We start from the raw sequence: 13,630 nt of genomic DNA, 5'->3' as shown, positions 1-13,630 counted from the left end.
TAAGGTTATTAATTCCTGACGCAGCAAATTACTAACCCTAATTGCTTCACAAGTTGGAGGGATCAAACAATTACGGATTTGATATCAAACTTAGCGGTAGATTTCAACAAATAATACACTATAGGCCTCCTGTAATTAAATGCATCAATCATGAAATATGCACAGAAATAATTCAATACTCAAACACAAAAATTGAACACTAAAGTACATAGATTAGATCTCACAGTTGGTTGATTCCGAGGTCTCCGTTTCCGATGACCAGTTACAAAAGTTTTAGCCGCTCTGGCCATCACCCAAACTCAAGTGAAAGAAAATTTCAGAGAGAGAAGAGAGAGAGGCGTGGTCCCCAAAACCTCCTCTGATCTCCCTTTTAAATCTAATTTAAGAATTCAAATCCCACTCAATCTCCTAAAAGAAATATTCTCCTATCCTAAAATAACATTAATCCTAATTTAATTCTAATTGGAAATAAAATAAAATAGAGTCCTAATAAATAGGAGTGGGTGTTCCAGCTGTAATTTTTTCGTGCAGCATGTATGTCTTCAAAACGTGAATAAAAGACTGACTTGCATAACAAGTCAGAACGCTCCAGGACGTCGGTAATGCAGGTGCGTCAACTCAGCTCAATTACACCTGATTAAGTCATTATCTCTAAAAACTCAAAACATTAAAGTTGTAGATCTCTTTCTTAGCGTTCCACAGCACTTTGAATCATCTCAATCGGACTCGGATGAGAGAATTTGCCCAGATACGAAGCAGTGGCGAAACTGTCCGAATTCCCCTATTAATTCCGTTTTCAATTAACACCTCCATTTGCTTCCTAAACCAAAATAAAGTAATAATGAGTATAATTAGGAAACAAATACATATAAAAGACTAAACATTAAGGGGGTTAAATATGACATTTTGCATTCCCATCACAAAACCTAAGAACAAATTTTACTAAGCACGAAACAAAACTAAAATAAATCTAATCTACGAAACTATCCTCAATGAAATTTCCCACAACAAAATGTTTAATCAAAACTAAATTTATCAATGCAACCAAAAGAATTTAATACTAAGGACAAAATTAATCTTAGGAACAAAAGAAAATCAAAGGTTAAGAGAATTTCACAATCGGGACGTGCAGGATCTTCAATGGTCATGACACGCTGAAGCGTTTTCCCAATTGCAATTTTCCTGCAACAAAAACAAACCAAATGAACTATTCCAATGAAATAAAATAAACAAAGTAAAAATGAAATTACGCAAACAACCTAAAAAGAAAATAATTAACTAAAATGCAAACAGACAAACTAAACGGGACACAAATATTAAACAATTCACCCAAACAAATAATCACAAGAAAGAAAATACACACAACAAACAACAAAACAACAAAACTAAAATAAACCAGAATAAAACTATAACTACCCAAACACACAAAGTCAAAAGCACGTTGCTCCCCGGCAACGGCGTCAAAATTTTGTTAGACCGATCGTCACAGTCTAAAAATTACCTAAATACCGTAATCGGTAAGCAGGATCGAATCCACGGAGCAAGACTAACACCTAATGTATTTTAAGTAGCGGAATGAAATTGGCAATGGATAATGAACTAAATAGACTAAATGCAAATAATGAAATAGTGCAATTAAAACTAATAAAAAACTTTATAATAAAAATGTTGCCGTTACGTTTTTGTTCGACACGAGACCGACTCACACAATTCTTCTCTACCCTCTACGATCCCCTAAACCTACAAGGCAAGGTAAATCAATGATGGTTTCCCGACACTCTAGGTATAATCTATCCTGTCTCACCGATCACTCAATTTCGATTGGTTAAAGACTATCATTGAACGGATAAACGCTACAAGGCAATACCACTAGTTGGTACGCGATTAACAAATACAATCTGTCAACACGTAATATCTAATCAACCAACTTTACAATAAACGCAACAATAGTAGAAATTAAATTAAATCCAAACACAACTCAATTACATCGATGCGAAGTAATGTAAGCAATATTCATCATTTAATTATTCCAACCACGTTTATCATTCAGCAAGTTCTATGAAAACATTAAATCACAATGGCAACAATATTCATCACAAGTTATGCCCAATCATATTAAAGTATCGAAATCATCATGAAACGAAAACAAATATAATCCGAAGCACAATACTACCAAATGTCCTATAATCGGGCTCATCCAACTAGTCGAGAGCTGATGAAGAGAGTCGTGGAGTCAATCCCGATCTCGCCTATGCCGTAACAGACAACCGGAGCTTAGCCGCTCATGGTGGTGATGACGGAGGCCGAAACGGTGGAAACGGAGCTGACCATGGCGGAGAGGAGGTAACCGCAGCGATATGGTTGCGAAAAAGGGGCGAAAACGACCAACGGACAGCCCGAAATACGAACAGCCACGGTTCGCCGAAAACTTATTTTCCACGGGTCTCCGGAAAACGGTGGCGGAAATGGGATCCGAAGGTACCGATGGAAAGCTCTGGTGATGGAGTTCAGATCAGTCCGGGGAGGTGAGAAGTCGCCGGAAATGAGCAGGATCTGGCCTGGAAGATGAAGAGTCGCGGCGGCTAAATCACGGATTCCGGCGGTTTTCGCGGCGGCTGAAGCTAGGGAAGTGTAATCCAGCTGTGGAAGTGAGATCTACCCTTGGGAGCTGGAACGTCACCGAAAAATGGCCAAAACTGGCCGGGAAGACGAAGAGTCGCGGTGGAAGACGAAACGCCGCAGTGGCTTGGTTCACGGTGGTGATGGAGGGATGATGGTGACCGGAGCAAGGGGAGGTGAATCGTCGTCGAAAAGGAACCACTCGTCGCCGGAGCTTGATCGGAGAAGGTGAAGGGTCGCCGGAAAAATGAAGATGAACAGCCCCCTGGTGCGATCTGCGTTTTTTTCTTTTATAGCACATATTGCAAAATTTCATTTTAGTCCCTGCACAATTAAAAGTGACAAAATCAGCCCCTTAAAACATGACATTTTACCCCCTAAACAGCATAAATGAGACAAAATCACCCTTAATCCATAAACCACCTAATATCAACTCATATATTTTCCAAAATCATTCCAAACCATGTTAAATTCATAAGAAAAATATTAGGAAGCGATTTTCATGAATAAATTCATAAATTCTTTAATTGTCTCAATATATTCAGTTTAATCACAAATGGGGTATTTTATCACCAAAATAGAGTCACTTTCATGACTCTAACAATCCACCATCACCGCCATCGCGCCTCTTCACCTTCCAACCGAGATCTCTCCCATTTCTGCAACCTTTTATCTTCCTAAGATCCGATCTGACCTTCCCATCATCAGAGCTTTCCATTGGTACCTTCGGATCCCATTTCTGCTACCATTTGCCAGAAACCCGCTGGAAAACTAACATTTCTGGCGAGTGCGACTGTTCATATTTTGGGTTGTCCGTTGGGTTTTCACCCCTTCTTCACATCATATCGCTTTCGGTTACTTCCTCTCTGCCATGATCAGCTTCATTTCCACCGCTTCAACCTCCGTCGACACCACCATGACGGTGGAGTTCCTGGTGTCTGTTACGGCATAGGCGAGATCGAGATTGACTCCACTGCTCCCTCATCAACTCTCGACTAGTTGGATGAGCCCGATTGTAGGACATTTGGTAGTATTGTGTTTCGAATTATATTTGTTTTCGTTTCATGTTTAATTTCGATACTTTAATATGGTTTGAGCATAATTTGTGATGAATATAGTTGTCCATTGTGATTAAATGTTTTCATAGAACTTACTGAATGATAGACGTTGGTTTGAGATAATTAAATGATGAATATTGTTTTTCATTACTTCGTATCGATTGTAACTGAGTTGTGTTCAGATTTAATTTCATTTCTACTGTTGTTGCGTTTATTGTGAAGTTGGTTGATTGGAAGATACGTGTTGACAAATTGTATTTGTTAATCATGTACCAACTAGTGGTATTGTCTTCTAGCGTTTATCAGCATTCAATGATAGTCTTTAACCAATCGAACTTGAGTAATCGAGTGAGACATGATAGATTATACCTAGAGTGCTGGAAAGTCATTTCATTGATTTACCTTGCCTTGTAGGTTTAGGGGATCGTAGAGGGTGGAGGAGAATTGTGTGAGTTGGTCTCGTGTCGAACCAAAACCGTAGCGGCAACGTTTTTATTATAAAGTCTTCATTAGTTTAATTTCACGCTTTTATTATTTGCATTTAGTTTGTTTAGTTTAATTAATCAAATTGTCAATTTCATTTTCGCTACTCAAATATGCATTAGGTCATTAGTCTTGCTCTCTATGGATTCGACCCTGTTTACCGCTAACTACGGTATTTAGGTTTAATTTTGTGGCCGTGACGACCGGTTCGACACCATTTCTTTTAAAGTTCGGTTTTTCCTCTCAGCAACTCCATTAGACTGTGGAGAATAAGGAGGTGTGGTCTCATGTATAATACCATGATCTCTACAAAAGGAATCAAAGTCATTTGACTTATATTCGCCTCCTTTATCCATTCTTAGCCTTTTAATTTTCTTATTGAGTTGATTTTCAACTTCATTTTTATAAGTTAAGAACATTTTAATTGCATCATCTTTACTTCTCAATAAGTATACTCTAGTATATCTAAAGTGATCATCAATAAAAGTTGTATAAAAATTTTTTCCTCCTCTGGTCATGGTTAATTTGTTTCAAATCTCCAAGATTACTGTGAATTAAATCGAGAAGCTCATTTTCTCATTCTAGAATTGGTTTACAAGTCTTTTTAGTGGATTTAGATTCCACACACACATTACATTTATCAATATTTGAAATATTGACATTTGATAATAAACCAAGTTCTTTCATCTTTTTCAGATAACCATAATTCACATGACCGAATCTACCATGCCATAAATCTATTGAATCAATAACACAAGTAGAAGAAGATGCATTTTCATTCATAATAATATTAAGCACATTGAGTTTAAATAACTCTCCAAAACAATACCCCTTCCCAACAAAAGCCCTATTCTTGGACATTACAATTTTGTCACCCTCAAAGGAGACTTTCACTCCAACCTTTCCCAATACATAAATAGATACAAGATTATATCGAATGTTTGGAACATGTAAAACATTATTCAGTGAGAGGGTTTTCTGAGAAGTAAGTTTGAGAAGAATTTTCCCTTTCCCAAAATAGGAGTACAACAGGAATCACCAAGGTAAACACATTCTTCTTCATCCCTCACTGGTATGTATTTATAGAAAGAATTTCTATCTCCACAAATATGCTTTGTGGCCCTAGAATCAATTATCCATTCTTTCTTTTCAGCAACCATGTTCACTTGTGAGACAACCACAGCAACAATAACATCATCTCCTTCAGCTAGATTGGCTTTAAGAGGATTTTTGTTGTCTCCAACTTTATAGTATCTGCATTGGCTAGCAAAATGTCCAGTTTTCCAACACACAAAACAGTGTCCTTTCTTTTTGAAAGTATTGGGGTTCTTGTTGTTAAACAATTTCTTGTTATTATTCTTAAAACTCTACGGTTTCTTGTTCTTAGGTTGAGGAGGAGCCACTTGGTTTTCAACAACATTAGCCTTGGATGTCAATTCCTTGGCCGTATCGACTTTATCTCTAAGTCTATTCGTCTCTTCAATCCTAATATGTACTATCATATCTTCTAAGCTCACTTGCTTCAACTTATGTTTCATACTATTCTTATAATCTCTCCATGAATCTGGAAGTTTCTCAATCAAGCAACCACCCACAAAAGTTTCAGGAAGAATTATTTCTTCATTTTTCAAGTCATTTATCAATAAATGATGGTCATGGACTTGCATGAATACCTCTTTTTCTTCTACCATTTTAAAATCTAGGAAGTTTCCTATGTCATATTTTTCTGATTCAACATCTTCAACAACATATTTCTTTTTCAGGATTGTCCATATCTCATGTGCAGTCTTATAAGTGCAATAAACATCATAAAGCTCACTCGATAATGTACTGAGGATAGTTTGATGACCTACCTTATTTCCTTTCTTCCAGGTGTCAAGTTTTTTTTATCAAAATTGGCCACTCTAGGTTTTGGTTCTTCTGATGTGAGGTACTCTGCAAAACCGAGCACGTCCAGGGAGTCGAACACTTTTTCTTACCACCTCTTGAAATGAGCTCCAGCAAAGGGCTGAATTTTGGCTATGTCAGGAAGAGACTTGAAGGTGAGAATTGCAATGTCCATTTCGGTAGATTTCACTTAAAGTTTCTGATCTTAAGATTGTTGAAAATTTATTACAAATTAACTGCAAAATAGCAAAAAATCCAGCAGTAAAACAACAAGAAAACAATAGTAAAATAACAACAGAAATAGCAGTAAACAACAGTGAAACAACAAAACAGCAGTGATATAGCGGCGATACAGCAGCAAAACAACAGTGTCAAGGTGTGCAAAAGCACTGCCCTTAAGATCAGAATTCTGCCCCTACTGGAAGAATCTTCATGGTGTAAAAATGCTCAACAATAGACTAACTTCCAGGATACAATGATGAACCTCCTTTTAGAGTGCACACTCTAACAGAGGTTTAAAACAGCATAAGGAAATGTAATAATGGTGAAGGGGAGCTAGAAAGTTAATAAAAAACAGTGGAAATAAGGATTCTCTCAAGTGAAATTGTATTTTTCAAATGAGAAACACACCCCTTTTTATACTTGAAAATCTGACCGCTTTCCCTTAATTCATTCTTGTAGTAACCGTAGCAATTCAATTGCTTTTAATAGCATAATAGTCCAAGAATTCCATTACTCTTTCAATAGCATAACAGTCCAAGAATTCAATTACTTTTAGAACATAACAGTCCAAAAAGCAATTAAAATTCGTATTTTGAAATACCATAACTGCCAACTATTATCACACTGGGACCCTGAAACTACTGGCCGAATAAGAACGAATCCCCGAGGCCCTGCAAGCATCATTTTCCTATTCTGATTTATTGGTTCTATAGCTCAATGATCATTGCTTCCGCAAAGAGGCGCTAACATAAACAACTACAACAACCTTCAAAAAGTATTTTGCCATTCAAACTCGAAGTCAACCCTCAAAAGAAGCAACAACGAAAAACACAAATAGTTAAATGAAGTATTGAATAATCCTTTGCAACTATTTAAACACTTCTTCACATTAAGTAGTGAACTGATAAAAACCAAAACAAAATGAATGATTGATTGAATTTTGAATAAATTCAAATTTAATTCAAAGCGAAGTAAAGTGTTTAAGAGTGAGAAGAGAAGTCTGATTTTTTAGTTTGGTTAAATTGATGATGCCCTTTTTAGTAATTTTCAATTTAAAATATAAATTTATTTTGTAAATAATATTAGGGTTCAAAAAGAGTTTTGGCGGAGCTTAAATAACAACACTTTAAGAATTACGGCAAATGTGAGGGAGTTGGATCCATTTTCTTTGAATTTTATTTCCTGAAAGTTCATGGAGACCTGAGAATCGCGGTATGACCATCCAGTCTTTTTTTTTTTTTTTTTTTCCTGAAATTAAAGTTGCATCAAGAGAGGATCTTGATACTAAAAAACACTATAAAACTGGCCGAATGGCACCTTTCCCACCTTAGTGTCAATCAACTCAAACATGTGTGTGTCTGGTTAATTAAATGTAGCAGATAAGAAAAAGATTAAACACCCTATAGATTAATAGTGATACTGATCTGGGAAGCAAAGCAAGCAACTAGGCCTATTGCTGACTTTCTTTCTATGATATGTACAATATTCAGACTTCTACGATATCGATCCACAAGAATTTTTTATATCTCTGCACACTTAACACTTTCAGCTAGTCCCCAGTATATATTCTATCTACTCAATCTCAGCATGTACATAATCAATAAACACAAAGTTTCTTTGGAGTTCATGCAAAGCATAAGCAACCGCAGCACCTATAAGTGCAAGCACTGCCAAAACTACACGTAATGCATATCTGAAGGAATCCCAGCAGTTGCACAGAATACAATTGTTGCACCAATTAGAAACTTTCGCCACATCTGAAATGCTGAATAAGCTCCCTTACACGATGAACACTTAAGAGTATGCTGCTCAAATCTATCCAGCATCTGCAACATATGGAATGAAACATACTCAGATCACTTAAATACATTTGGAGACTTTCGGTTGTTCACGCTAAACATTTATCTTCATGATTGATCCACTTAATATACACATTTTGCATTCACATACTTTGAAGGTCTACATTCAATATCAATATTCCTTTTAGATTTCTTGAAAGAATGGACTGTATAGGTTTGTGTACCTGACGTTTTGACAAGACTGTTGATGGCAAAGGTTGTTGACTGCTAACGCCCAAACCAGTCAGGCTGGCTTTTGCCATGTTGTCTCAACCAATTTCGAAATGCCAACACAAACCGATCTGCTTGTGTGGGTGTAAATGTAAGTTTTGTATATTGTTTATTACATCCTAGAACCCTCCATTGACAGCGCAAGAAAGATCTTTTCTTGGCCTTGAAGAACTATCAAGTCTCCATCATAGACCTTATTTGAAGTCCAATGCTCATGCCATCTAGGAATCACCTGTCATAACCAGAGACCACATAAGAGGAAATTCACCCATGTATAAGGACAAAAAGTTGCAAAATATTGTATTAATAAAGAACATGATGGCATCAAAGATAACAGAGCTGGATTTCCCAAACTAGATGCTACATCTGTGTGTCTGTGCAAAGCATATGTGTACTAGCACATGTTAAAGAGTAAGACAAAATTTCCCAATTGCATAACCAACAGGACTTAGCACTCTCCACTTTCTGGATCATAAGGGGTCTCTGAGTGAGTATGTGTGCACTTCCACAAGTCTGTTAAAAAGTAAGAGAAAAACTCCCCAGTTGATAACAAAGTTCGTCATCTAACAGGACTAAGTACCATCCAATCGTAAAAATTTATATGACTTAGCACAGAAATGAGAAGAGAAAGTAAAATTGAGAGAATGGAAAGGCTCCCAAAAACTGGACAGCATAAAAATGCAATTGGTTCTGATTAACACAAATGACCCACCACATAGAAGAATATTTTTATCCCATTATTACAATAGCAACATGATGATCAGCTATCAGGTGAACTTATAAAAAGTATTAAAATAGTGTGTGGTTTAATACCCAACAAAAAGATAAATGCATTCATGTACTACAATATAGAAGTACTAAAAATGATCAGAATGCTTTTGAAGATTGGCAGTTGGCACCACAGATGAATTTTTCTAATTTTGAAGACCAGTTACATATAATTTCAAAACATTTGTAATGCATTTTGGAAATCTGTACTTAGGCATATGAGAAGCAACTAGCATATGACACAAAAATAAATAAATAAATAAACAATAAAAAAGAAACAAAGAAAGAAAAGAATAGCATGCTATAAGTTAGATCATGAAAGTAGCAGATGATCGAATTTCCATGCATATTGTACGATAAAATTTCAGCAGAAGCACAATTGATGGGTTCTTACCTGCCACCATGCAGGCCCTGGCATTGTGAATTGGAAGAAGTTCCGGGCACTACAAACTATAGAACGAGTCTTCCCAGGTGCCATTGGTACATGAAGGAACAAATCCATATTATCCATTTCTGGTCACCTACTATAGGAAGCTTTGTGTCTATCTCTATTCTGGAGAGAGGCCAAAAAAAAAAAAGGTACAAGAATGATAAGTTTGGAAACCCACAAATCTTTCGAAAACAGCTATAATCCTCAAATCAACAAATCAGAGGAAAGTTTAAAAAAGTTATTTGAAATTATAAATACAAGATGTGATATTTCTTCAACTTCCTTAAACTACAGCTGGGGTCAAACAACTCTGCACTGAGTGTCAGTAACCGCTATTTATGATAGCCTTGATAACTAAACTTTTTAATTTTGGAAAGAGGAAATGTTGGATGGGTAAGCCCAAACATTTTCACAAAATAATATTATGACAAAATGTCTTTGTCGGGATTACTAAAAAATAATATACAATGAGACTGACAAACTATTCAATATCCCCAACTACTGAAGAACAAAGATCATAGACATGGAATTTCAGAATCACAAAAAAAAAGCAGAGGATAGGAGTTAGCTTATCTCAGATGGTATGTTGAGATGTTTAAATTCATGTGAACTAGTTAAAAAACCATGCTTGGGAAGCACTGAATCAGAAACACTGTTATCATTAGGTGAAGTAGTTGACAAATTATGCTTATTAACTACGAATCAGAGACATATAAGCTAGTTGATGCATTATGTTTATCAAGCACAGAATTAGAAACATATAAATTAGTGGATGCATCATGTTTATCAAATGCAGAATCAGAAACATGAGTAACAGTAGGATTATCACAACTGGAAATATTGGCAGAATTATTGGTGATTTTATTCTCAGAAAAGTGGTTACAAGTATTTAACTCAGGTTGCTGCAATTTTAAGGCTTATACAAAAGTGAACTTACTTGTTTATATAATAACATGGAGCAACAAACTTGGCACTAATCCTGGGGTTCCCATCATTTGCTCCAGCAAAGCCCCAAGGACCACTAGACTCCAACTTGAATGGCAATGGCTTCGCTCTATCCCTTCTTCCTGTAACCTGTGAGTCATGTCTCTCATTATGCAATGTGGAGATTTTTTAATAAAGGAAGTGAAATTAGTGTTACATTCGCCTAGCAATCTAGCCAGAAATACAAGGCCACCACGACAACTAACAATATACCAGCATGTAGACATAACATGGCCCAGAAAAATCCCAGGCACACCCTCAACTGGATGTGTTTTACGAAACTTAAGAGAAAACCAGGCAACAACAGTCAATAAGTAGGCCCATCATCATAAATAATCCAAATTTATCCATTATTTCACTTTCCAGGAAAAATAGTTCAAAAATAAAATAATTTCTGAATGACATTTTTTAAAGGAGAATAGGCCTAATTCTACTCACGCTTCCAGCCAATCGAACCCTTAGAACTGTTCAAGAGGGAAATCCTAAAGAATGTAAACTAGTTCAGTCATCTGAGATGCATGTGTGGCCTGTGAAGTAGGTAGAATTGTAATTGTTTCATATCCCAGGTACATTTTGACAACTTCTCAATGATGTTGAGCAGATCATTTACAGTACTAACTCAATCTTAATGCAATGCTCTCAGGCTAGCCATATTAAATAAGGACTTTTTTTTCCTCAAATAATTCAAGAAGACCTCGTTTTGTAGATAATAAATCCCAGAATACAGCTGACTACTAGCAGATTACCATGTTTGAGACACATATTGAATTGTGTATTAACCCAACTAGTATTGCACAAATGGCACTTGGCAATATTATATTTCCCTATAATCTAAACTACGCCAATCCACAGTATCTTATACAACCTGCAGCTGTTCTCTGATAATTGAATGGAAGGATTCCAAGAAAGATGTTTTATTTCAAGTGTGTACCTTGTGATGAGCAAAATCAATGTGAGAAGGATCTGAGACATTTTCCATCAGAGTGTCATAGCCATAAAACAGATCACGTTGAATTGTCACCGTTGAGAATTCGGGTTTGTCAAAGTCATCAGGCAACCTAAAATCATCATAATAATAGTACACAATCAAAATGTTAACCAGACAGTACACTTTGATCAGCAAGCCTATTAATTGGTTTCATCCATAGACAAGAGTCAGAACAGAGAAGTTGAGTCAATTACAGTGGGGGCTTGGTAGCATTGGCTCTTTCCCAACCATTCTCATCTGGCCAAACAAAGAGCAGACCTTCAGATACCATTGTAGGAAATCTTGTAGCACAAGCTCTAGGAGACCGAAATGCACGAGCTTCAGGACCTTCAGATGCTGCCTGAGGAATCCGAGTGCAGGATCCACACCCATCAAAGGACCACCCATGGTATGAACACTGCAAGTGCCCATTTTCTTCTATCCGCCCTTCCTACAAAACAAGAGGAACCCATCAATCGTATTAACGATGGCAACTTCTCAACTTGGTTGCCACTATAAACTAGAAACTGAAAGGTTCTAAAATGGCAAATAGTTTATTTAAATTAATGGTGACAACTGAAATCTGGAGAGAGAGTTTATATGAGGCTCTTATTGGAGAAAACAGGTAAAGGAGGAGATTGAAAAGAATTAAACTTTTTTAATTATAGAACATTCACAGTTCTGGACACTAGAAAAAAACCTCCGCTCATCTTATCCTGATACAACTACCTCATCCAACTAATCATTTTTTTGGAAATCAGGCCCACAATTTTACTCCTTCCATTACCTCTCAGCTCTTATGTCGACAATTTATAGTCAAAAATATATTAAATTACAATACTGCTATTTTCCAGTTAAATTACAAAATAAAACAAAAATCAAATCGAAGATAGAGAATTGAGAAGATTACCGATAATGGGGCAAGTCTATGCGGGCATTTATCATCAAAAGCAACCCATTCTTTATTATTGTTATCAAACCAAAGTACTAAGTCTCTACCCAGAAGTTGAAATGGTGTGGGCAACATTTGATCCAAATCTTCTACCAAAGAAACTGGATACCAATGATCCCTCCAAGAGAACTTAGAATCCGTACTCTCCTCACCAAACTCATCATCAACTGATCTGTACTCTTCTTCCTCTTCTCTTTTAACAGTTTCTTGATCTGAGGCCGGTACTGATGGAGGAGCTGCAACACGTAAAGGAGAGAAATTGAGATTCCTGGTTCTTTTCAGTGAGTTCGTTATGGACAATTGTTGTTTTGGGGTTCTGGTGGACAAGAAAGGAAGAGTTTTTTGTTGTGATGAAGTGACATAAGCATTAGTAGAGAGAAGTAGCGCCATTTCTAGAGTGGTTTTTCAAGTTTTGCCTTAGTTTATTCAAGTTGTTCAATTGTTTAATGTTGTAGAAAGAGAAAGTAAACTGAGGCTTCCAGAGACACAGAACTTTGCGTGCAAGTTTGAGAGTTAAGCACTCGATGTCTGTCTGGCTGTTTGTATTCACGCCAGAAAGCGAAACGAACTGCTCTAGCCTCTATGTATGATTTTTCCACTTTGAACCCATTGCTTTTGGTTTCAGTTCTTTAACGTTGCGGCAGCCAATTAAATGTCTACACGATAGATGGTGAAAGGTTCAATTACGGATTTACGGTCATTGTGTCGTGTTTTGATTGAAAAACTCTAGAAGGGAAATGCCGATGGAAGATAGTCTCTTGGCTTCTCACAGCCACAATTAATAACGTAATTAACGGTAATATAAATTTAAATATGTAGAGAAACGTGTCACTCAGAGGTGGCACGCGTACTCTGGATGCATCAAGTTTCCCACGTTGATAACTCACGACAGTCAAACCGGGAACCAATTTTCTCATCCAATTAGCCAACCCAACTTGTCTTTTCTATATTTAATAAAGATAATAGAGTGACTTTTATCAATCAATTGCTAGCCAGTCTTTTCTTTGTAAGGTTTGACGTAAAGACTTATCAAACCAACAATATTGGTAACAATATTAGCAAACCTAAAACGGGCTAACGGGTTTGCTCCCCCTCCGTTTTAGGTTTGGATAACGAGAATAATTATTAATATTATTGATCACGAATTAGAAGATTATAAACTATCTCTTAATCCTAAGTTTTTATCATTCG

General features: G+C 36.5%; 1 protein-coding gene and 1 pseudogene across 1 annotated transcript; both read right to left on the bottom strand.

The window, feature by feature from the left end:
- Positions 1-5,122: 5,122 nt before the first annotated feature.
- LOC116126971 lies at positions 5,123-5,851 on the bottom strand. The gene is made up of 2 exons (XM_031412667.1): positions 5,532-5,851; positions 5,123-5,414 (listed from the first exon to the last, which is right to left on the bottom strand). The coding sequence occupies exons 1-2, from the start codon at positions 5,849-5,851 to the stop codon at positions 5,123-5,125; spliced, it is 612 nt and encodes a 203-aa protein (XP_031268527.1).
- Positions 5,852-7,826: 1,975 nt separating this feature from the next.
- LOC116130582 lies at positions 7,827-13,009 on the bottom strand (annotated as a pseudogene).
- Positions 13,010-13,630: the final 621 nt, after the last annotated feature.

Source organism: Pistacia vera, unplaced genomic scaffold (assembly GCF_008641045.1).
Source record: "Pistacia vera cultivar Batoury unplaced genomic scaffold, PisVer_v2 Contig100, whole genome shotgun sequence".
Classification (NCBI taxonomy): domain Eukaryota; kingdom Viridiplantae; phylum Streptophyta; class Magnoliopsida; order Sapindales; family Anacardiaceae; genus Pistacia; species Pistacia vera.
The sequence above is the reverse complement of the archived record's forward strand: the minus strand, read 5'-3'. Positions and strand labels throughout refer to the sequence as shown.